A 27,620-nucleotide genomic window follows, 5' to 3' on the forward strand; every position below is an offset into this window, starting at 1 on the left:
TAATTAAGTCTCCTGTCTTAGAATCCATTCACAATTTGCAGTACATACTCTTGGAATTATCGTCAAAGGCCAGCAAGCCAAACAGTTTCTCCCACTATTTATTACTAGCTTTTTGGATGAATGTCATTGTTGCAGTCTTCACTGGTAACGGTGGTTGTTGATAAAAATGCGCTAGAACTTGCATCACTTTGCAAAAAACAACTGAACAAAGTCTGCTGACCTTTGCTCTTATGTTTCTGCTTATGACCCATTTTTGCAGATGGAGTTTCGCTGACATCAGAAACAATGTGCTTTTTCATATGTAAATATTTACTCCTACACCGCCTACCCCTTCACCATTTACTCACGACTAATTTCATTGGTCCAAAGCAATTGATTATCCGATTATTGCGAGTGGTGCAAAATTTGACAGCATACTGTTTTAGCACACATTTCATCTTGTATGGGAAGTGCAATAATATCAAATGCAATTTCAGACGGACTTGCTATTTGAAAAAAAGCTTGCATCCTGTGGATGCACATATTCTTAAACTTTGCGTCTACGGCAATTGTTTTGTGTCTTGGACACAGGATGCAGAGGTAAACAAGAATATCAGTGGTAACTAATGGATGCTCCCTGATGATGCGCTTTGTCAATCTATGTGTTAATAACCACCTAAAAAAATCTTCTATTAGCTTCTGTGACCTTGACCTTGACCCCAGACCTTATCAAAAGATAGAGGTCCATGCAAGTCATCTACATGCCAAATATGAAAGAGATCGGTAAAGTATTAAAGGTGCTATGAGAAACTGTAAACAAAGTGTTAAGGAAAAATATATTATTAGCCTCAGTGACCTTGACTCCAGTGACCTCAAACCTCATCAAAAGGTAGAGGTCCATGCAAGGTACCTACATGCCAAAAATGAAAGAGATCGGTAAAGTATTGAAGGTACTATGAACAAGAGGGCCAAGATGGCCCTAGTTGCTCACCTGAGAGGAGTCGGTTCATTCAATCTTTACCAAATGTCAAACTTGACCTAGATATTGTCCAGACAAACATCCTGGTCAAGTTTCATCATTATTTCATCTGCGAGTCATGATCAATATACCTATGAAGTTTCATGATCCTAGGCGTAAGCATTCTTGAGTTATCGTCCTGAAACCATTTTACTATTTCAGGTCATTGTGACCTTGACCTTTGACCTAGTGACCTAAAAATCAATAGGAGTCATCTGCTAGTCATGATCAATGTACCTATGAAGTTTCATGATCCTTGGCATAAGCGCTCTTGAGTTATCATCCGGAAACCATCTGGTGGACGGACGGACCGATATGAGCAAAACAATATACCCCCTCTTCTTCGAAAGGGGGGGGCGTAATGAGAAAACTGCCACCCTCCCAGCAGCCATGTTATTCAACTGACCCGAACCATTTTTCAACTCAACTCTCGTATCAATGAAACAAATGTTTTGAGCAAATTTCATGAAAATTGGGCCAAAAATGTGACTTCTACTGTGTTCACATGTTTTCACTATATACATAGAGAAAAATGCCCCGCTCACTGGCAGCCATGTTTTTTCACCAATCCTGACCATTTTCAAACTCGTCTGAGATATCTATAAAAAAACAATATTTTGACCTACTTTCATGATGATTGGGCAAATATTGTGACTTCTAGAGTGTTTACAAGGTTTCTCTATAGCCAAATGGGAAAAACTGCCACTATATACATATAGAGAAAAATGCGCCGCCCACTGGCGGCCATGTTTTTTCACCGATCTCGACCATTTTTGAACTCGTCCGAAACATCAATTGAACCAATGTTTTGACCAAATTTCATGATGATTGGGCAAAAATTGTGACTTCTAGAGTGTTTACAAGGTTTCTCTATAGCAAAATAAGGAAAACTGCCCCGCCCACTGGTGGCCATGTTTTTCAATGGATCGGAACCACTTTTGAACTCAACCAAGATATTATTAAGACAAACATTTTGACAAAGTTACATGAAGATTGGGCATGAAATGTGACTTCTACAGTGTTTACAAGGTTTTTCTTTTTTTTGACCTAGTGACCTAGTTTTTGACCCGGCACAACCCAGTTTCGAACTCGGCCAAGATTTTATTAGGGCAAAGCTTTTGACCAAGTTTCATGAAGATGGGACAAGAAATGTGGCCTCTAGAGTGTTAACAAGCAAATGTTTACGGACGGACAGACGGACATAGGACGGACAAAGACCGATCAGAAAAGCTCACCTGAGCAATCAGGTGAGCTAAAAACTGTAAGAAAAGTTTGACGGAATATTCTATTGTTAGCCTCGGTGACCTTGACCCCAGTGACCTCAAACCTCATCAAAAGGTAGAGGCCCATGCGAGGTACCTACATGCCAAATATGATAGAGATCGGTAAAGTATTGAAGGTGCTATGAGAAACTGTAAAAAAAAGTGTGACAGAAAAGGTATATTATTAGCCTCAGTGACCTTGACTCCAGTGACCTCAAACCTCATCAAAAGGTAGAGGTCCATGCAAGGTACCGACATGCCAAATATGAAAGAGATCGGTAAAGTATTGAAGGTGACATGGGAAACGGTAACAAAAGTGTGACGGAAAAAGTATATTATTATTAGCCTCGGTGACCTTGACCTTGACCCAGTGACCTCAAACCTAATAAAAAGGTAGAGTTCCATGCAAGGTACCTACATGCCAAATATGAAAAAGATCGGTAAAGTATTGAAGGTGCTATGAGAAGCTGTAAACAAAGTGTGATGGAAAAAGTATATTATTAGCCTCGGTGACCTTGACCTTGACCCCAGTGACCTCAAACCTGATCAAAAGGTAGAGGTCCATGCAAGGTACCTACATGCCAAATATGAAAGAGATCAGTAAAGTATTGAAGGTGCTATGAGAAACTGTATATTATTAGCTTCGGTGACCTTGACCCCAGTAACCTCAAACCTCATCAAAAGGTAGAGGTCCATGCAAGGTACCTACATCCCAAATATGAAAGAGATCAGTAAAGTATTGAAGGTGCTATAAGAAACGGTCACAAAAGTGTGACGGAAAAAGTACATTATTATTAGCCTTGGTGACCTTGACCTTGACCCAGTGACCTCAAACCTCATCAAAAGGTAGAGGTCAATGCAAGGTACAGTACAGCCAAAGCGGCACAAACATAATCCGCGGCTACGCCACGGCCAGATTATTAGTCCGCGGCGGCCGAATCGTGTGTTCACGCGGCGTATCGCCGTGGCACTCGGCATCGATCCGCGCAACGACGCCGAGTCTGTATTAACCACGCGTACTTTCGCGGAGTAAATCTGCCGCATACGTACGCGGCGGATCGAGTGAAAAGATATCCACCTACTTGTACATACATGTATGTGTAGCGTAGAATTAATTACGCGCAACTGTTTATGTTTCGTTCGATTATCATTATTAAATTTGTAATCCGAAACACACTTCCGAATTTTAATGCTAACGCGTCCTTTGGCAAATTCTAGCGTCAAATAAACAGTGCTAAAATATCCTTTGTTTCATAAAAAGCGCGCGAAAATTATGCAGACATGTAGAACGTCGTTTGGAAAGTTTGGGTGTATTTTGTGTTGTATAAATACATGAACATCACGTCAGGCGTAAATCGCGTGTTCAGTGGAAAAAAAAAACGCCCCGATTAGACGTTATTTCATCATCTCTATAAAAAGTAACAAATGCCAAAATGTATTTGATACTTAAGGAAATCTCGAGAATGTTTGTGTATCGTAAATATTAACCAGCATTTGCTTTAAAACTGGAATATACGGGATTATCGGGTAATTAGTAGCGATACTAACTGTATAATATGAACAAAATAAAACGTGTTTATATACGCATATTCAAACAATAGTTATAATAAGCTGATAATTAACAAAACTACAAATACGTCGTCACCGTCTTGATTATTGATGTGGCTTCAAACTGCTAATTTTCTCAGTTAAAATATAATAGCGGAATCAACATGCAATTAATTTATAAATCCACCATATGCTGGAGCCTTGACCACTTGTATGTGCGAAAACATAATTACGTGACCTTGTTTATGTGTGAAATACATACGCTACGGGCGGGAAACAAACTTAATAATTGGCCAGACACATTAACCATGCTTACATGTATATGCTAATACAATCCGCGCACAATAAATTTATTATGATTTTAATTATTATTATAATTGTTCTTTCAAAATTTGTTAACTACATGTAACTAATAATTTAAAAAAAATAATATTTTATGATCGCATCGACTCGGCATCATGTCGTGGACCGCGGCATGCCTCGGCGGACAGATGCGAAGTTTCGCGGCGAAATGCGACTTGCCGCCGCATACCGACGCGGCTTCAACGACTGACGCGGCATCGACTCGTTTCGCCTTGCCGCCGCGGATCGCGAAATACGTTTGTTCCGCTTTGGCTGTACTGTACCTACATGCCAAATATGAAAGAGATCAGTAAAGTATTGAAGGTGCTATGAGAAACGGTAACAAAAGTGTGACGGAAGGAAGGAAGTATGGAAGGAACTTCAAACTGGCAACTATATGCTCCCCGAAAACTTTCGGGGAGCATAAAAAATCACTGCATACTCACACTTTTTGAGGGTAAAAAGTTTTACTAGTTCATGTGCACAGTTAGGCCAGTATCTTACAACTGCCCTTTAAATAATCGCAGGACTAATATCATCACAATTTATATGGCTTGAGTTAGAATGGAAACAGCCATTCTAAGCTTGCTTGTAGTCAACTGACCGCAATTTGAGCAAGCCGCTACTAAAAACAGTTATGCTTAGATACGGTTTTATTTTGATCATATATTTATCATATGATATCATAAAACATGGTTATTTCTTTCAAACTTATCCAGAGTGTTTTTGTTTGGAGTGGAACCTTAATTTACAAAACAATGTAATTTAAAAAGCACATCTCTTACTCAATACACAAATTAACACACAAGATTAAATTGCAGTCTTCGAAATTAATTTTGAAAAGTTACATGCCAGTCGGGCCAGTTACTTCAGAAATTTTACATGCCCAGCATAAATTTTTTACATGCCCAAACTTTTTTAACCAAAATTATAACAAATCAAAACATTTTAACACTTACATGCTACACATAGTAAAGCAGAACATTTGTTTCAATAGTAGTGAATACAATTACAGCTAATCAATCACTAGAATTAAGACGGTCGATTGTTACACCAGTGCTCTTGAAAAGAGCGTTCTCTGGTGTCATCGTACCATTTCTTGGCTTCCTTTTTCTCTAAATCATTCTCAATTTTCTATTGTGGAAGTGCTATATCGGGCTTAGCCCCATCAACATACCTAAGATACTGCCTCTATGTCAACAATGACATTTGTTTACATTGACAAAAATGGAAGCGTATTACTTGATTGAAATGATCGATTCAAAAAGCATCTTCTCGATTAATGTCTAGAGAAACCGTCGATAAGAACCGAATGTGACCGAACTGCATCGGTCAAAAACAATAACGATGACGTGTGCAAGCAGGTGCGTGTTGTTAAACCAATCGAATTTCATTGTTTTACAACTTACGGCAAGGTGTTTGTTCGCTAAATTGAAAAATAGATCTTCAAATATCAAGAACCGCTTACGATTTTTTTTTATAAACTGTCAATTGGCTTCAATAATTTACATGCCCGGCGGGCCACAAACGTGAATTTGTGTATGTGCCTGGTAGTAATTTTACTCGCCACGGGCGATCGGGCGTGTGCTAATTTCAAAGACTGAAATTGTCTTTTTTCTGATTGACATTTCCACCTGTATTATATGAAAACTTTGCTGTAAAATGTTGAAAGCAAAAATACTGTATGTTCAATACATTCTTTTACCCAATCTCATTCTAACTCCATTCCTAGGTATGAAAACAAATGACATTGTATTAATTCAGCGATGTTTTTCCATTTTACATAATACATATTATTCAGGCATAAAGGTCAGTGTAAAGTAGATTTTGTTAGCCTATGACATACTCAAATCAGGACTCAAGTACAACAAGGGAAATAAATTTATCATAATCTAAAACAAGTATGAGCACAGTTCTTTCTCTTGTTCAAAGTTATGAAGTTATCATGCATGTTCACATAGTAAATTGCATTAACCAAGGGGGGGGAAATTTAATATGCATGATACAACAATTTTGGATTCAGTTACCTCCCTTGTTAGTATCTCAGTTTATTAGATTAATAATAATACACAGTGGTGAAGACTTCAGCAATTGCTGACAATAAGAATAAAATGACTTTAATTCAGTTATTATCATTCATCTTTCATAGTTTAAAAAAAAAGAAATTAAAAAAATGCACACTCTCCAACTAAATGCTCTGTATTTTATTTCACACTCTCCAACTAAATGCCCTGTATTTTATTTCAAGAAATGAGCTTCTCTCTGGGAAGACAGGATTTAATGCAAATGTGGTCACAGTCCGCACAGGCCTATCAAGGAAGAAACCTTCTACTTTAATGGTATTCTTCATTTAAAGGAAGTCTCCTCTCTTAGCGAAAATCCAGTTCAGACAGAAAGAGTTGCACATGCAATAATCCCCATGTCTGCAGAGTTTGACTCTTAAAGGGGCCTTTTCACAGATGTTTGCATGTTTTGAAGTTTGTCAGTAAATGCTTTATATTCATTAATGTAAACATTAAATTTTAAAAGCTCCAGTAAAAAATCAAAAATATAATTTAAAAAAGGGAAAAAAAAGTAGCCCGCAGCAGGGCTCGAACCAGTGACCCCCGGAATCCTGAAGTAAAAACGCTTTAGCCGACTGAGCTATCCTACCAAGCATACATAAGATGCGTATTTTATACCTTATATAAGCAATCTTCGTAGTTTCACAAATTTAAACGACAACAACAGAACTCTCCAAATAATTCAATCGTTTCGCATTGCAACGCTTTATAATTTTTAGGTTTTTAAATCCTCAAAAGATGCATATAATGGCTATATTAGACCATGGCAAATGTTCAGTAATACTGTTTCCTAACAAATATCATAACTAAACCAAAAATTTGCAATCTGAAACAACTTTTTTCAATTTTGTCAATTTACCAAACCGTAAAAAGATCCCTTTAATCCTTTACCACTTAGATATACGTATTTTAAAGCATTTCCAGTCCCTTAGAAAGTCATATTTATGTAAATACCTTTCTTAAAAAATTCAAGTCTTAAAGGCTTCATTTCCAACCCATAGTTCCTGAGGAGCAGCAAAAAGCATAAAACCTGAACAGACTGCGAGTTACTCGCAGGCTGCTCTGGATTTATGCTGGTTGCAAAAGCCATTTTCACTTTGCTTCTTAAAATGGAACGGGTTTAATGACCTGATACCAACAATTTCCAATACACAACACATGGCTTTTTTTCTTTCTGTGAGAATGGCCATTTTTCACAATTTTGTGAAATTTGCGACTCAAATTTGCCCAATTTCAAGAAGTTTGCGACTCAAATTTTCACAATAATAGAAGTTATAAACTCTGATTTTCACAATTTTAGAAAGTTTGCGACTCATTTTTCACTTTTTTGAGCAGTTCGCTACATATTTTTCACAAAATGGGGGTGGGGCCAAGGCCTCTTCACAAAAACAGGAAAAAATCCCTGCAACAAATAGAGAGACTAGTAAATAGGGTCTGGCTCAGAAATGTTCATGAAATAACAAACCCACTGATTGCTAATTTCATTTTTCAATTCTCCTGAATTATTTCAAACAAAATCTGCAATCAAACCAAATTTCCAACACAGGATTGCAGGCAAATTGACTGCAGTATTAAAAAAAAAGTACATTTCCCTAAACCCACATGAAAATAAGGAATTTGCATTACCAGTGCATAATTTGAATAAGCGAGTTTGAGATTTTATGCAAAGCATACAAAACAGTATCTGATTAGAATATTCTGTAATTTATCTAAACAACATTACGTGTCACAGAGGACGCACCTTTGTTATGAGCCACACTCTGTGAAAACAGGGCTTCATGCATGTGCGTAAAGTGTCATCCCAGATAAACCTGTGCAGTCTCAACAGGCTAATTAGGGACAACACTTTCTTCCAAGACTGGATTTTGTTCTCAAAAAACTTCCTTTATACGTTAACTTCCAAAAAAACAGAAAGTGACAAAAGTTTACACACATGCATTAAGACTAGTTTCCCAGAACAAGGCTTTATAATTCAGACACACATGCAATACTTCTTTCCTGTCCAGCTTAAAAGATATTCCATTAGAAATCTTGAAAGCTACTTGATAAAACAAGGGCTGTTTGTAAAACATGCATGCCGCCCATATGGGCTGTCAGTTGTAGTTGCAGCCATTGCGTAAATACGTTTTTTTGTCACTGTGACCTTGACCTTTAACCTAGTGACCTGAAAATCAATAGGGGTCATCTGCAAGTCATGATCAATGTACCTATGAAGTTTCATGATCATAAGCGTTCTTGAGTTATCATCCGGAAACCATTTTACTGGTTCAAGTCACTGTGACCTTGACCTTTGACCTAGTGACCTGAAAATCAATAGGGGTCATCTGCAAGTCATGATCAATGTACCTATTATGTTTCATGATCCTAGTCGTAAGCGTTCTTGAGTTATCATCCGGAAACCATTTTACTGGTTTGAGTCACCGTGACCTTGACATTTGACCTCGTGACCTGAAAATCAACAGGGGTCATCTGCGATTCATGATCAATGTACCTATGAAGTTTCATGATCCTAGGCGTAAGCGTTCTTGAGTTATCATCCGGAAACCATTCGGTGGACGGACTGACGGACGGACAGATGGACGGACCGACCGACATGTGCATAACTTCGAAGGGGGGCATAAAAATACTGATACAAACCAATTTTAAGATGGTGTTAAGTTGATTGCTTTATTATTACACACAACTAGAGAACAACATGTCATCCACTGATTATTGAAAACTTCAAAATGTCTGTTAACAAAAACATGGAGTACAATTTAACAGCAAGTGGTTTAAAAAAACAACATCATCATTAACAATAATGTGACATTTTTCTTTATTATTAGCAGACTGTTCTCAATTATCCATTACTAAAGTGGGACCTGGCAACTATCAATAATTACTCTCATCAGTATCAGGTTGTTCACTTCAAATGATGCAGGTATTTACTGAAGTTACCTTCAGGCCAAGATGATATGTGCAAATCATTAACAATATCATAACAATGCTTTCATCAAATAAAACTCATAGGACAAAAGATCCATATATTGGTTCCAAAATCAGAAGAACTGCATAATAATTTGTTGAAGAAACTACTTCATATTCCTTCATTTTCAAGACATATCAGAGCATAAATATGTTTCCCAAAGGTGTTTCAAGCTTGGTCAATGAACATATTTAACAGACATCCAAATAGCTCTCGATGAATACAACAACTGGACAATGTATGTTTTTTGTAGTTCAAAACTGTCTAAACACCTTTCGTCATCTAATTTAAGAAATGGCAGGTGACACATATGTTTCACATTTTCATGTTTTAATCCACACATTCTTCAGGTTCACTAATGACTCAAGTAAGGGCATATTATTCAAAAGACTTACAATATGAGAATTGTTCTAAAAGAAAAACCTGGGCTTAATGCATGTGTGTAAAGTGTCGTCCCATATTAGCCTGTGCAGTTTGCACAAGCAAATCAGAGACGGCACTTTCTGCCTCCACTGATTTTCGTCTAAGAAGAGATTTTCTTTAAAGGAAAAATTTCATTTCAGAGTAAAGTTGTCCCTTATAAGCCTGTGCAGACTGCACAGGCTAATCTGGGATGGCACATTTCACTCATGTATTAAGCCCAGTTTACTCAGAACACAGCTCATAAGTGAACTGCTAAGATGCACATTTCCTACATACCCCAGCTGCAATGGCCCCAGTGAGGGATGGCGCAGACTGACCTAGGACCGTGTTTCTGATCCTCATCAGATTTGTAGGCTCTATCAGGGCTCCTACAGCTGAAATATGACAGAAGACAATACAAGGTGTGTTGTGCTTAAATGGATCTAATGCCATATTCAGCCAGCGTAGTTTCAAACTAGCTTGTGCAACTGCACAGTCTGGTCAGAACCTCCCTTTGCTTCCATCTCATGAAATTTATCATGGTCTCATTAAAGGTGTTGAGAATTTGGAACGAGGTCGTGTGACGCAGCAGCATAGCGTCATATACATGTACGTCATTTTGTTATTGTGTTTTTAGTTGGTTGCGTTAGCGGCCGACTAAATTTACAGAGCATATTTTGCAAATCAGTATGTGCTTAGAAGCCTTAGCTACGGTAAGAACCGCAACTCGCTCTACAATTACCGCTGCCTGTCTGAGCAGACAACAAATGATTCTGCTCTAGCAGTGAGTGTATACACCAGCTTGTAAGACGACATTGGCCAGTATAGTGTTTATCATTGAAATCTGTACATATTGGCTGCTTTCAGGGAAAATGGGGCTTAATGCACGTCAAATAAGATTAGCCTGTGCACACTGATTAGCCTGTGCAATGCACACAAGCTAATCAAGGACGACAACAGCGAACAACTTCAGTGCCTTCAGCGCTTTAATTAATGTATAATGTTATGCTTGGAGAAAGGACGCCATTAAAACATGAAATACAATGCTAGCATTACTTATCCATTTCAAGTAGACAAGAGGACAATGTAGCTGCTGACCACACTGTGCTGATGAGAACATGATAGTCCAGTCAGGAGCTACTCTGGCTGCTATAAAATCACGCAATTTATTATGGTCTCATGGCCCCTAACCAGAATGCGCAGGCTGGTCTGCAGGAATAAGCAGGCTGGTCTGAAGCTATCCTGACCCCATATGGCACATACAAAGTACAAGTGGTAATAAGTTGTCGATCCAGCATTGATTTGACCTTTAATGGTGATCTATAACTCAACCCACACTTAAAATACCTAGACCATATTTTGCAAATGTTGAACTACAGCTTCAAATACCACAGGAAGTAATAAGGAGGTCGCCTTGGCATAGTGGATATTGTATCCGCCTAGGAATGGGGCCTGGGCCATTTGGGTTTGAAAAAATTAGATTGTATTGAATACAACTGGAATTAAAAATTAACAAGCAAATTCCTTGATTTGATATCCCCCGCCATTATACTTCTGGGCACAAATGTTTTCTGGACGGATGGACAACGCCAATGTGCATCATCCTCTTATCCATATATATACTCCTACCAAGTTTCAATAAAATCCTTCAAAGCATTTCCAAGATATGGCTCCGGACACACAAAAAAAGCATTTTTTCAAGATACAAGGGCCATAACTCCGTTATTATCCGATGGTGTACAATGCCATTTGGTTTGCATCATCCTCTTATCCATATATATACTCATACCAAGTTTCAATGAAATTCGCCAAAGCACTTCCAAGATATGGCTCGAGACACAAAAGTGCCGGCCGGCCGGACAGACGGGAGGACGGACAACGCTAAAACAATATCCCTCCGCCTATGGCAGCACAAATACTTTAAAATTCAGAGTGTTTTCAATATTAAATCAACTAAGGTTCAACCCATAAAGCTGTATAGCAAAATAAAGCATTTTATTAAAAAATATTTTTGTTAACAAATGTTTAATTTGGAATTTAAAGCAGTCATTTGGGAATAAATATATACTTTTTTTAATTCATAATGGGGCAAAATAACAGCAGAATTAAAGAAACAAACAAGAAATGTGTTTGTCAGAAACACAATGCCCCCTACTGCGCCGCTTTGATACATGTTTTCTTACCTTTGACCTTGAAGGATGACCTTGACCTTTCACCACTCAAAATGTGCAGCTCCATGTGATACACATGCATGCCAAATATCAAGTTGATATGTGAAGGGACATAGAAGTTAGGAGCAATTTTCAAAACCTAACTGCGAAACCTAAATGCAAAGTAAGACGGAAGGACAGACAGACGGACAGTCCGATCACTATATGCCCTCCTTTTTTGCTGACATATTACTGCCTTTCCTCCAAGGCAAGGTTTTTTGCAAATTCCATTATTCATTTTGTATCAAATACAAGAAATTCCTTTCTGGCAACAGATTTTGTAAGCAAATCCCTACTTATTATTTGACCCTAAAACAGGCATTGTTTTAAATATCTACTTTTACAAAATCTATTGAACAGTTATTTTATTCTTCATCCAAGTTTTATCAGAACAATTTGTCATTTTGTAGAGCTACATCAGATGATTCACTGAACCATAAAAAAGGCCTCTAATTTTAAAATTTTGCACACAACAGTGCACTAACTTCACAAATTAAGAATGACAGTTAATATCTTATATCTGACATTGAAATGTCAGGCAGTCACACGAATTTCACACTCTATCTTCAGCCAGAATGTTCTTACAAACATTACTATAACAATGGCAGACAGGGCCTTTCCCCAAGACCATTAAGCACAGGGGTACATCTGTGTCTGAATATCCAAATAAGGTTCCTGAATCTAAGTTTTCAAATTTTCAGGCCCTGTTCCTCCTTTATTCCAAAAATAATTATTTGATTTGTTTTAAATAAAAACACACTGCCAACTTAACAAAATCTTTAAACAAAATGGCATAGATGGCCCTAGTTCGCATACCTGAGAGGAGTCGGTTCATTCAATCTTTGTCAAAAATATGACATAGTGATCAAGTGTTTGAGCCAGATGAGTCAGATACGATTATGACTTTGGTTTGCATCAAGAAAATCATTCTCTTAAAATCCCCCCCCTGGCAGCCATGTTTTTCAACGGACTGGAACCATTTTCAAACTCAACTATTATATCTAGGAAACAAATCAACTCTCTTATCTAGGAAACAAATGTTCTGACCAAATTTCATGAAAATTGGGCCAAAAATGTGACTTCTAGAGTGTTCACATGTTTTCACTATTTACATATAGAGAAAACTGCCCCGCCCACTGGCAACCATGTTTTTCACCGATCTGGACCATAATCAATCTCGTCCGAGATATCAATAAAACCAATGTTTTGACCAAGTTTCATGATCATTGGGCAAAAACTTTGACTTCTTGACTGTTCACAAGCCTTTTTTACGATATAAATATAAGGAAAACTGCCCCGTCACCCTGGCAGCCATGTTTTTCAACGGACCGGAACCATTTTCAAACTTAACTCACGTATATAAAAAAACAAATGTTCTCACCAAATTTTATTAAGATTGGACCAAAAATGTGACTTCTAGAGTGTTCACATGTTTTCAATATATACATATAGAGAAAACTGCCCCGCCCCCTGGTGGCCATGTTTTCTCCCATCTGGACCATTTTCAAACTCGTCCGATATATCAATAAAACCAATGTTTTGACCAAGTTTCATGATGATTGGGCAAAAATTGCGACTTCAAGAGTGTTCACAAGGTTTCTCTATTACCAAATAAGGAAAACTGGCCCGCCCACTGGTGGCCATGTTTTTCAACGAACCGGAACCACTTTTGAAGTCAACCAACAAATTATTAGGACAAACATTTTGACAAAGTTACATGAAGATTGGGCATGAAATTTGACTTCTACAGTGTTTACAAGGTTTTACTTTTTTTTTACCTAGTGACCTAGTTTTTGAACCAGCATGACCCAGTTTCTAACTCAATCGAGGAATCATTGATACAAATGTTCTGACAAAGTTTCATGAAAATCTGACAAGAAATGTGGCCTCTAGAGTGTTTACAAGCCAAATTTGAAAGGACGGACGACGGACGAAAAACAGACAGACAATGGACAAAGACTTATCCTAAAAGCTCATCTGAGCAATCAGATGATCTAAAAAAGGCCTGTTGACAAACCCCTTTCCCACACAGACCCAAAGTGAAAATTGCTTTTTGCAACATGCATAAGACCAGCCAGCATTAAACCAGAACAGCCTGTGAGTAACTCGCAGTCCGTTCAAGTTTTAATGTTGCTTGCTGCTCATCAGTATCTTAGGGTTGAAAATGAAGTCTTTAAAACTTGAACCTAGAAAGAACTGTCTTAAAATTAATTTGATTTTCTAAGCTCCTTTAAACATGTTCTTGGGCGTATCTGGTGGTAAAGGCTTAACTGTTCCTGCCCGTATAACTTCTTCATTCTGTTTCACTTTCAGTGTCACCCTAGCATAGTGACTATGGTGTCCGCCTAGCAACCGGTAGGTCATGGGTTCAATCCCCACTGGGGGTTGGGGCATTTTTCAGCCCTCCCCCCAAAACACCAAGTATTGGTTCTACACAGGAAAAGAATTCGGAGAGCTTTTCAATAAGGATTAGGCTTTTGATGCAAAAAAGCTAACAAGAGCACCGCATAACAGGTGCCAACGCTCGGCTGCGGGTGCAGTTTTGAATAAACTAAAGATTTGTCACAGACGTGACGAATACCCCCACATGCCGCATTGACACATCATATTTTGCATGTCGTCTTCACAAAAAACAGCAGACACCATGCTCAATCTTTAAAACGCACTAAGTGAACCCTTGACCTAGTTTTTGACCCAGAAAGGCCCATGTTCTAATTTGGCCTTAAGATCATCTCCATAAAACTTCTGACCAAGTTTGGTGAAGATGAAAACTACATTAATTAGAGAGCGGACACCATGCTGAATGTTAAAAAACGCATTAAGTGACCCCATGACCTAGTTTGAGGCCCGCAATGGCCCATGTTCAAACTTGTCCTAGAGATCATTGAGATAAAACTTGTGACCAAGTTTGGTGAGGATTTGATGAAAATGAAAACTACTTGAATTAGAGAGCGGACAACATGGTGAGGTTTAAAATGCACTAAGATACCCCGTGACCTAGTTTTTGACCCGGCATGACCCATATTCAAACTTGACCTAGACATCATCTAGATACAACTTCTGAACAAGTTTGGTGAGGATTTGATGAAAACTACTTGAATTAGAGAGCAGACAACATTGTGATGTTTAAAACACCTTAAGTGAACCCGTGACCTTGTTTTTGACCCGGCATGACCCATATTCAAACTTGCCCTAGACATTATCAAGATACAACTTCTGACCAATTTTGGTGAAGATTGGATAAAAAATACTTGAATTAAAGAGCTGACAACATGGTGAGGTTCAAAACACACTAAGTGACCCCGTGACCTAGTTTTTGACCCGGCATGGTCCATGTTCGAACTTGACCTACACATCATCTAGTTACAACTTCTGACCAAGTGTGGTGAAGATCGGATTTAAACTACTTGAAATAGAGAGCGGACACCATGCTCAATGTGTAAAAAGTGACCCCGTGACCTAGTTTTTGACCCGGCAAGGCCCATGTTCGAACTTGGCCTTAAGATCATCTACATACAACTTCTGACCAAGTTTGGTAAGATCGGATGAAAACTACTTGAATTAGAGAGCGGACAACATGCTGAATGTTTAAAACGCACTAGTGACCCTGTGACCTAGTTTTTGACCCGACAAGGCCCATGTTAGAACTTGGCCTAGACATAATGTAGATACAACTTCTGACCGAGTTTGGTGAAGATCGGATGAAAACTACTTGAATTAGAGAGCAGACACTTAATACGGACCAACAGACAGACAGACAGACTGACTGACCGACCGACAAGTTCACTCCTATATACCCCCCTAAACTTCGTTTGTGGGGGTGTAATGAAAGCTTGTACAATTTTATTTTTTTTAAGAGGTCGTAGTGACCTTGACCTTTGACCTAGTGACCCAAAAATGGGTGTGGCCTGTAGAACTCATCAAGGTGAATCTACATATGACCTTTAAAAGTTGAAGGTGGAAGCATTTTGATTTTAGAGCAAAATATCAAGGTTTTAGCACCACGCAGACAGCGGACAACACGACAAGCTGGCTATGACAATATCTCGGATTTTCTCTGTAAACAGCCGAGCTAAAAATTAGGTTTATACTATTTTAACTAAAAACTTCCAATTTCTTCATCTGATGTAACTTACAGTGTCCAAGGGGGCTAGGCGAGGAGGGTGGGCAGTGAAACCCTAGTGTTGGCAGTGGCGCCCCCATGGGAGTGGAGGGCATGCTGTCCCGTCTGTGTTTGTTGTCCTCGGAAAGTGTGCGCTGTAGCCTTCGAATCCCACCGTGGAGTTGAAGTGGGCTCGTGTACTCGTCATGGCAACGTCGCAGACCGACTGGAGAGTGAGGTGCTGATCCTATAGAGTTCAGGTCCGACTGAAATATAACATTGAATGTGGAAATTTTAGCTTTAACCCTTTACCCCTTTGATAGATATTTTGACGCATTTGTAGTCATTTAGAAAGTTACATTCAATTTAATATCTTTCTAACTAAATTTAAATTTTAGAGGCATAATTTCAAACCCTTAATTACTGATGACCAGCAAACAGCATAAAACCTGAACAGTCTGCGAGCTACTCACAGGCTGTTCTGGTTTTATGCCATTTGCACATAGCCAATTTCACTTTGCTTCTTATGTGGGAAAGGGTTAATTTTCGGTAGACAAGGACCATCCTTGGTTGATTTTCTCTAAAGTTTTGGCTATTTAACTAACATAAAGTAAATTTAAACAAGCTTCAATTAACTGTCTCTTAACAGCTATATCAGAAGAAAAAAAAGGTGTTTTTAAATATTTATTGACCATTCTATCAGTGGGACACATTTTGGTTAGTTTTTTATTTTCTGAACTAAAATTCTAAACAAGGGCTGTTTGTAAAACATGCATGCCCCCCATATGGGCTGTAAGTTGTAGTGACAGCCATTGTGTAAATATGTTTTTGTCACTGTAACCTTGACCTTTGACCTAGTGACCTGAAAATCAATAAGGGTCAACTGCGAGTCATGATCAATCTACCTATCAAGTTTCATGATTCTAGGCATAAGCATTCTTGAGTTATCATCCAAAACCATTTAACTGTTTCGAGTCACTGTGACCTTAACCTTTGACCTAGTGACCTGAAAATCAAAAGGGGTCATCGGCCAGTCATGATCAATGTTCCTATGAAGTTTCATGATCCTAGGTGTAAGCATTCTTGAGTTATTATCCGGAAACCATTTTACTGTTTCGAGTCACTGTGACCTTGAACTTTGACCTAGTGACCTGAAAATCAATAGGGGTCATCTGCCAGTCATGATCAATGTACCTATGAAGTTTCATGATCCTAGGCGTAAGCATTCTTGAGTTACAAAATGTATCATCCGGAAACCATTTTACTGTTTCGAGTCACTGTGACCTTGACCCAGTGACCTGAAAATCAATAGGGGTCATCTGCCAGTCATGATCAATGTTCCTATGAAGTTTCATGATCCTAGGTGTAAGCATTTTTTAGTTATCATCCGGAAACCATTTTACTGTTTCGAGTCACTGTGACCTTGACCTTGACCCAGTGACCTGAAAATCAATAGGGGTCATCTGCCAGTCATGATCAATGTACCTATGAAGTTTCATGATCCTAGGCCTAAGCATTCTTGAGTTATCATCCGGAAACCATTTAACTATATCGAGTCACTGTGACCTTGACCTTTGACCAAGTGACCTGAAAATCGATAGTGGTCATCGGCCAATCATGATCAATGTACCTATGAAGTTTCATGATCCTAAGCCTAAGCATTTTTGAGTCATCATCCGGAAACCATTTTACTATTTCCAGTCACTGTGAACTTCACCTTTGACCTAGTGACCTAAAAATCTATAGCGGTCATCTGACAGTCATGATCAATGTACCTGTGAAGTTTCATGATCCTAGGCCTAAGCATTCTTGAGTTATCATCCAGAAACCATCTGGTAGACGAACGGACCGAAAGACCGACATGCGCAAAACAATATACCCCTTCTTCTTCTAAGGGGGGCATAATAATAGGTCTAACCTATTACTTCAACATACTGATTACAAACTGAAAACATTTCATGTTAAACTTTTCATATTTCAGCATGTACATTTTTCATACAAGATCAAGCTGCCACTGGCTATAACAGGCTACTCATTTTCACCTTAATCCACACACAACTTATTATTTAAGACTAGGTATTAGTTACTGGCATTTTTGTATGAGACAAAAAACCACTAATTATTGTCCTCAAAGAGATGTAATTAAACTTCTGTTACTGCCCTAAATTCCTAAATGTCAGCATTGTTCATGAATACTGAAAAGATGTTTGAGAAAACTTCCTGTTACACAAGACAGTTCTTGGAACCCATAACATGCATTTCTACAGCTTCTTGGGGATAGAGAAAAAAACAGAAACTAATAAATGATCCTAAAGATGGTCACTTATTCCCTAAGTGCTTGAAAGTTTTGCATGGCGTAAGTATGTGGTTGTATGCTAACATCAAATTGAACAACAACAGAAATAAAAGCTTGTCAGAAGAAAAGACCTTTGACCTAGTGACCAAAAAATGGGTGTGGTGTGTAGAACTCATCAAAGTGCATCTTCATAGGTAGTTTCAAAATTGCAGGTATAAGCACTTTGATTTTAGAGCATATTTTTAACTTTAATATTAGAGGTCACAGTGACCTTGACCTTTGATCTAGTGACCCAAAAATGGGTGTGGTGTGTAGCACTGGTCAAGGTGCATCTACATATGAAGTTTCAAAGTTGTAGGTGGAAGGACTTTGATTTTAGAGCCTATGTTTTTAAGTTTTATATTAGAGGTAACAGTGACCTTGACCTTTGACCTAGTAACCCAAACATGGATGTGGCATGTAGAACTCATTAAGGTGCATCTACATATGAAGTTTCAAAGTTGTAGGTGGAAGCACTTTGAATTTAGAGCCTACGTTAAAGTTTTATATTAGAGGTCACAGTGACCTTGACCTTTGACCTAGTGACCCAAAAATGGGTGGGGCGTGTAGAACTTATCAAGGTGCAGCTATATATTAAGTTTCAAAGTTGAAGGTGGAAGCACTTTGATTTTAGAGCCAATGTTAAGGTTTTAGCACGACTCGGACAACGGATGAGCTGGCTATGACAATACCTTGGGTTTTCTCCGAAAACAGCCAAGCTAACAGTTAAGAGACACAAACTATGATTTACAAAAATTATCAATGACATCATTAAACATACCACTAAATTAATGACAAACAAAACAACAACATGACCCTACAAAACATACCACTTAATAAATTCTGTGCAAAAACAATGACCTCACACAATATATCACTCAATCAATGATGTACACAAAGTAATGATTCAATGAACTCACTAAATATACCAATCAATTAGTGATGAACATGAAGTAATAACTCAATGACCTCACTAAGTGTACCAATAAATAAGTAATGCACATGAAGTACTTACTCAATGACCTAATTACATGAACCAATCAATTAGAGATTCACATGAAGCACTTAGTGAATGACATCACAAAATGTACCAATCAATTAGTGATGTACATGAAGCACTTACTCAATGACCTAACTACATGTACCAATCAATTAGTGATGTACATGAAGCACTTACTCAATGACCTCAATAAATGCACCAATCAATTAGTGATGTACATGAAACACTTACTCAATGACCTAACTACATGTACCAATCAATTAGTGATGCACATGAAGCACTTACTCAATGTCCTCAATAAATGTACCAATCAAGGTTACAATATTCTTAATTATTTTGGAGTGCAATGCTATACTCTCTAAAAACATGTACATCATTTATTTGAAGACATGGTTCTCTATAGGGGAACTTGCCATGACTTTATTTTAGAATATTTCTGTGTGCATGTGGAAGGGAAAACATTGTTGTTTCCTAGAAATTCACTCTTTTACTTGAAGGTTGGGACTACATAAGACTTTGACAGATGGCGGGAAACCCTCATGAACTGGAGTGAAGCCTGTAATTAGGTGGCCGTAAAACAGTTACTTTTGATTTGTGCCGAGTTCTTTCTTACATATCGCGTGACCTATCTATTTTATTGCTTAAATCAATTCGGCTTGGAATGCTCTTCCAGAAAAGGTATGATTATGAGGGTCTCTATGCGCAAAAGTTTTACTGAAATTTTCATTCAAGTTATTGCTTTTACATTGAATTTGTGAAGAAAATCTGTTAGTATATTGTGACCTCAGTAAGAGATGCACATGATGTACTTACTCAATGACCTAACTACATGTACCAATCAATTAGAAATGCACATGAAGTACTTACTCAATGACCTAACTACATGAACCAATCAATTAGAGATGCACATGAAGTACTTACTCAATGACCTCACTACATGTACCAATCAATTAGAGATGCACATGAATTACTCACTCAATGACCTCACTACATGTGCCAATCAATTAGAGATGCACATGAAGTACTTACTTAATGACCTCACTACATGTACCAATCAATTAGAGATGCACATTTAGTACTTACTCAATGACCTAACTGCATGTACCAATCAATTAGAGATGCACATGAAGCACTTACTCAATGACCGCACTACATGTACCAATCAATTAGAGATGCACATGAAGTACTTACTCAATGACCTAACTACATGTACCAATCATTTAGAGATGCACATTAAGTACTTACAATGACCTAACTACATGTACATATCAATTAGAGATGCACATGAAGCACTTACTCAATGACCTCACTACACGTACCAATCAATTAGAGATGCACATGAAGTACTTACTCAATGACCTAACTACATATACCAATCAATTAGAGATGCATATGAAGCACTTAGTCAATGACCTCAATAAATGAATCAATCAATTAGAGATGCACATGAAGTACTTACTCAATGACCTCACTACATGTACCAATCAATTAGAGATGCATATGAAGCACTTACTAAATGACCTAAATAAATGTATCAATGAATTAGAGATGCACATGAAGTACTTACACAATAACCTCACTACATGTACCAATCAATTAGAGATGCACATGAAATACTTACACAATAACCTCACAAAATGTACCATATTTGTCATGAGAGGATACACCAAAAGTGCACTGTCATAGGGCCACACATTTGTGGAGATGTGATGTTGACAGCATTCTTGAAGATGTAATATGTGCATGTCAATGCTCCAGACAGAAGCAATATCCACAGCTGTCATACAATTTCATTTAATTTCCCTTTCCACCAAGTTGTGTGATTTGCCTAGTGACAAGGTATCAACATTTATCATAAACGAATTGTATTTTTTAAAACATGTCATTCCTTTGTGATGCATGTGTTATGTTCCTCCAAAGCAAAAAATCAGCATAATTTGGGAACTGAATTCATAACATTACTTTAAAATTTCAAATTTATAAGAATCTTTGCAATTATAATTGTATCAACAAATTCTGTCACAGTTTTCGAGAATTTTGACAATAATTTGTTTTGCTTAATGATATTTCTTCATTTTGTTCTTCTGGAATATGACTTCAGGACTGTGAGCAAATAAGACAATTAAAGCAGCATTAAGGAGAATGGATGATGTTGAAGACTGTGTTACAGTAATTGTGTTGTCCAAGATAACAAATCTTGAGATTACAGTGATAAACATTAAGCCTTTCTTCAGTACTTTTCTCCTGGAAATGGACAACTTCAGGAAAATAAAAGTGTTTTAATTTTAAATAATTATATGTGACTGGTCACTTCAAAGAGGCTCCATTGAGGATGAACTCTGCTCTTTGGTGCCAGTTTCTAGCTGGGCTTAATGCATCTGCATTAACCCTTTCCCACCTAGAAACCTATTTTGATGTGTTTGTAGTCTCTTAGAAAGTCATATTTAATTGAAGACCTTTCTTACTAAATTAAGTTTTGAAGGCTTCATTTTCAATCCTTAAATACTGATGAGCAGGAATTAAAGGCTCTATAAAGGTCACAAATCCAATTATTATGCATATCAACTGGTCTTATTTTTACCGGATTTCAGTTACTCTTGCATAAAAACTGCTAATAACACAGCTTAGGTACAACGTTTTCAAGAATTATGGAAGATAAACCCGTTTCATAATTGGAAGAAATGTTTACATTTTTGCAGCTAACGTGATGTGTAGCCTCAGAGCGTTGACATATGCTAAAAAAAGCCAAAAGAAATTTCAATTTTAATTCTATTTTAACAACTTTTTACCAGCAGAAAGTAACTTATAAGATCACTACAAACGTTTTAACCATTTAGAAGAGACCTACTTTGTGAGTGATACCGGAAAACGTTAAAAGTCATCGTTATATTTTTGGTGACCTGAGTCACTATCACTTTCTCTTTCGCGAGTATTTAACAGCGATGTAAATAAAATGATTGTTTGTAAACACAATTGACTTGGAGGACACTTTATTTTGAGCTCAAAACAAGTTGTATTGCTTATATTTTTATTATTATGTCCAATAGCATATATATATTGTTTTTTGATAACCTTTATACATAAAATATGAAAAAAATATTTAAAAATCTGTAAATAATTACGTATCTTCACCTTTATAGAGCCTTTAAACAGCATAAAACCTGAACAGACTGCAAGTTACTCGCAGGCTGTTCTGGTTTTATGCAGTTTGCACATAGCCATTATCACTTTGCTTCTGAGTGGGAAAGGGTTAACTGGTGTCAAAAATTAGCCTGAGTAGTTTGTACAAGCTAATTGAGAACAAAATTATCTGCTTTTCAGTATTTTCTTTTTAAATAAAATTTTTAAGTTTCTTCTTGGAGAAAATCAAGTAAGCGAAAAGTAGCTGCCCCAATTAGCCTGTGCTGACGGCATATGCTAATCAAATGGGACATTTACATGCATTTAATCCCATTTCGTCAGAGGGAGGCTGAAATATAGTTTTGTCACTGAGTTACAAATAGTATTATATTATTATTTGATTTTGATTGTTGATTTTGATTGAGTACATTATAAATTCATACAATACAATAGTTACATTTTTATAGACATTGAATTGATTTCTGTGAATATGTTTGAATATGATTTCTTTGTCGTATGATTTTAATTACAATTATTATATTATTATTTGTAACTCTGTGACACATCCTCACTCTCCAAAACAATTTGCTCTGCAAATTAACAAAGCAAAGCTATATGAAAAATATTCAATTATTCAAAGTAAATTACATAAACGAATAAAGTCATTGTTTATAATATACAAACATACTCATAGAAGTTATTTCTTGAATTTCAATGTTCATCAATAGGCAAAGTCATACATTAAAATTGAACATTCTTTATAACATATATTTATAACAATAAATCAATAATCATTGATATGTCTTGTCTAATTAATATAATTAAAATCATACAACAAAGAAATAATACATATAAGGGCACAGATTTCCCCTGGTCCGGTTACAGTTTAAACCTGTTTAGTTTAGCTCGATTGCATAGAAAGCCTAAGGCTTATTCTTGACTGGCTTATTGGTACAAAATGGATGAAAAAAATATGTGATTTATTTTTGGTCAGATTGTCTATATTCAGTCCATATGTCATTTAACGAAGTGCATTTCATCTTAATTGTAGTAAATGAGAAAAGCATTATATTGATCCAACAGGAAAATATATTGTGCCAACGTAACATTACATTTAGTCGATCTGTCATTATAAGCTCTGTATTGATCAATATATTACGTGAAAACATTAACATTAAACAAGAACGGGTCTATAGCTGGGCACAGATGCCCCCACATTCCACATTCTTCTCAAAACTCCTCTCAGTGAAAAATCATTTATACTTGTCGTCATCAAATTACTTGGTTTTAAATCATATTAAATACAGTGGATACCATTTTTTTTGCAATTTTTTCTTCCATATGAGCAAAAAATTTGAATTTGTGTTTGAAATTTGTTATGTGTTGATTGTTTATCAGATGGAGTAGTGGGCCCTGTTTATTACATGCCAATAAACAAGTCCTTTGTGATAACAAAACAACCTTATACAAATCAATGTTTTTTATTTCTCTCCAATAAAAGCACAGAAACTCTTAAAAAATATGTGTTGATTACACATCATCTTTTATTATTTTTTTGCTCCCCTGCAATTCGACTGATAAAAATACAAAATCCGTGAAAAACAAAGATATATTTATTGATCAGTCTACCCACGAATTCAATGAAAAATAATGTCATAATATTGATTTTGAAGTCTGTCCTAATAAGGTGTTTTACGGTGAACTTTGATCTTTGACCTCTGTCACCTTGACATTTGAGGTAGGGAGACATGTGTTACAAGCACCATGTCATCTTGTGATGGTGGTAAATAGGTCATGGTAATTGATTTCAAAATCCATCAATACATGGCCAGGTCTGACAGGACATGTTAAATGCCAGGAGTCTTTTTATGGCAGTTGACATTTGTACTCTACGTTATTTCAAAATCCATCATTGTATGGACAAGTTTTGGCTGAGACATGAAGTTTTGCGCAGATTCAACAAGAAAATATCTAATGCCAATATTACCTTACACTTAGTTAAACTGTCACAAATACAGTGATGTGCCACAAGTGAACGTCAAAAAACTGAATGGCTGACGTCAACAATTATGCTTAATAAAACAAAGCGGTTTAAACATATTAAACATCAACCATTTACCTTAATATTTGGTTATATAGCCTTTCGATTTTATTACAAGTTTCTAATATATTCAACAGGAATGTTTATCCAGATGTCCCGAATGGCTGCCTCAAGCTTATTTTGTGTGTCTACGACATCGGGTTGATTTTTTAGTTGTCTTTTAAGCCTATGCCATACATTCTCTATTATATTTAAGTCCGGACTTTGGGCAGGCCAGATCATAGAATGAACTGGTTTACATCCCCAGCTCTATGTATCGGGGCGTTGTTGTCCCGGAATATGTACCTTCCATCCGGGAAATGGCTAGCTACAACGGGCCAGAGATTATCTTCTAGGATGGAAATATACTTTTCAGCATTAATGTTACCCTTTAGAACAGTTACAGTACTGACACCTTCGTATGTTATGCAACCCCATATCATCAAACTGAACTTAGGGGTTGGGGGAGTTCCAAGGCAACACAGTAGCCAATCTTCGCCTACCTTTCTCCAAATGAAAACCTTATTGTCGGTCCCGATATCAACTTTGCACTGGTCACTGAAGATCACCCTTTTCCAGTAATGGCCTAAAGTCCTCCTTCTGTTTGTTCTGCACCAGTTTACGCGATTCTTCCGGTCGATTTCTCGAATTTGAATCCGTTTTACAACTACACGCCTGTGATATCCTTCACTATACAATTTCCTCAGTAAGGTTCTTCTGGAAACTGTGTCGTTCCTATTTTGATTGAAATCTCCAGTTATGTCCGATAAAGTTCTTTTCCTGTTTTGTTTTACGATCCGCAACAATGCCAAACTTTCACGTTCATTTATTTTTGGCGGGGCTCCTTTTCTCATTAAGTTTTCAACACTATTCCGTGCGCAAAATATATTTATAATCCCAGCTATTGTAGTCCGTGGTATGCCTAATCTTCGGGAAATGTCTGTTTGTCGAAGACCTGATTGAAACAATGAAACAACAGCTGTTTTCGAGTCAGATGTGAGTTCTTTCCTTTCACCTACCATGACTGTTTATAACACGATTTCGGCTGCAGATTACGTCATATTCTAGATATAAATACGTCATGATGATGTCACGAAGCATAGAAAAATAATTGATTATAGGAAGGGATATAACCCTTACATTTTTATTTCATTTGAACGTTGTATATTTACTGCCCTTACCAATGCAGCCATTACTCAAAACGTTATGACGTTCACTTTTGGCACAAGTCTGTATATGAAGCATAAATAAATTTATATTCAGTCACATTTTAAATAAAATTTGCATTTTAATGTGTGATTGTGAAATAAAATTAGTAGAAGACATTTGAGTTTGGATTTAATAATTGCTCACAAATTCAACGTGAACTGGTGGCAGCAAATTTACCGCTGTTTGCCCAAACTAATCCATGTTGTTTTGGGCCATGCGATATTACTGACCGTGGGGAGAAAACGGTTACAAAGACAAAACATGAGATTTGTTTTTATTTGAGTTTTCGTACGAGAACCTATTCATCTTTGCATTCACACAAGTCTTGCACAATATTTAATATTTGTATTAAATAAAGGAAAGCCAAGAGAAATGTTTTGAATGGTAACAATTTTATACATTGTTATGGTGGCAGTGTTTTTTTCTCACCATTTTATGAAAGGGAAACAGTTGGATTAGGAAAATGTTGACATTTTGACTTAAATTTGGAAATTAGTGTGGTTTTTGTTTTGCTTAAAAATACTTCAAAATTGAGAATAATAGTGTTTTCACTGTATTGATTGACCTTGAAATGCTTGATGGGAGATGAAAAAAAAAAATTAAAAAAAATTGATCCTCAATTAGGAATTTAAGGTCCAATTTGGGAATAATATATGTATGTTTTCTATTGGGAAAGGGGTCCATTACAGGACCTGATTTTTAAAAAACAAATAACACTGGAGGGCAATGATTTGTTTTTCCCTTTCCTCATCTTTTGTTGATCTTTAATCCCACATTTGTTCTCAGTTGTCAAATTGTACCCAAATAGTTCAAATATTTTTAGGCAGATGAAGATTTGTTGATAAGCTTGTGAAGTGCCTCATTGCATAGTTCTGTATTGTATTACATGCAGTTCTAACAAAATTCTAATGATATATAAGGTGGTTCTAGGCTGTATATTGTATTAAAAAAAAATGAAATAAAACATCTGACAATGACACCAAAAAGAAAAAAATGCTTTGAAAGTTGACTGTTTTATAATTAGATGCACACAACCCAGATTAAAAGTCAGACTTGAAATTGTGAAGATAAACATTTATTTCAAGTTCCATCAAGATTGTTTCATAAATATGGCCTCTACTGTGAGCACAAAGTTTTTCTATTATCTTTCCTTTAGGTTTTGTTTTTTGGCGCAGGAGATCCAACCTCGAAATCGCACTAGATGTAGTCAAGACTAAGATTCTGACCAAGTTTCATAAACATAGTCATAAAATAGGCCTCTCATGTAAGTTCAAAGTATCTCTAAGATTTGAAAACATTCTGACCAAGTTTCATAAACATAGTCATAAAATAGGCCTCTCATGTAAGTTCAAAGTATCTCTAAGATTTGAAAACATTCTGACCAAGTTTCATAAACATAGTCATAAAATAGGCCTCTCATGTAAGTTCAAAGTATCTCTAAGATTTGAAAACATTCTGACCAAGTTTCATAAACATAGTCATAAAATAGGCCTCTCATGTAATTTCAAAGTATCTCTAAGATTTGAAAACATTCTGACCAAGTTTCATTAATATGAGTAATAAATGTGGCCTCTTAACTGATAAAAAATTTTTTCTCAGATTTAACCAGGTGACCTAGTTTAAGACACACAACCTCAATATTTTCAAGATAACCATTCTGAGCAAGTTTCATCATGATTGTATGATAAGTGTGGCATCTAGTGTGATAACACACTTAAAGTTGACACCCCACAGATACCAACACATGGTGACCAAAATAGCTCACCATAAGAACTTTTTGCTGAGGTGAGCTAAGAACAACAGTTAATCTTTGTTTAAATAAATTCAATTCTGAAGCTTCATTATTCACAACAACCTAGTATCACAGATTAAATCAATTACAGATTTACAAAAGCATTCAAACCAAAGGTACTGAAATTCAGAAATGCCACATAATTATTATGTGTCAACATAACTCCAATGACAAACCAAGTTCTATAATCTGT

At 36.7% G+C, this 27,620-nt stretch overlaps 1 protein-coding gene across 1 annotated transcript in view; it reads right to left on the minus strand.

The window, feature by feature from the left end:
- LOC127861722 (microtubule-associated serine/threonine-protein kinase 3-like) overlaps positions 1–27,620 on the minus strand; it is a 220,657-nt gene that overhangs the window by 115,508 nt on the left and 77,529 nt on the right. Inside the window, 2 exon segments of the mRNA XM_052400409.1 lie at positions 9,877–9,974; positions 15,926–16,157. Coding sequence (XP_052256369.1) covers positions 9,877–9,974; positions 15,926–16,157 — 330 coding nt within the window.

Source organism: Dreissena polymorpha, chromosome 16 (genome assembly GCF_020536995.1).
Source record: "Dreissena polymorpha isolate Duluth1 chromosome 16, UMN_Dpol_1.0, whole genome shotgun sequence".
NCBI classification, from domain to species: Eukaryota; Metazoa; Mollusca; class Bivalvia; order Myida; family Dreissenidae; genus Dreissena; species Dreissena polymorpha.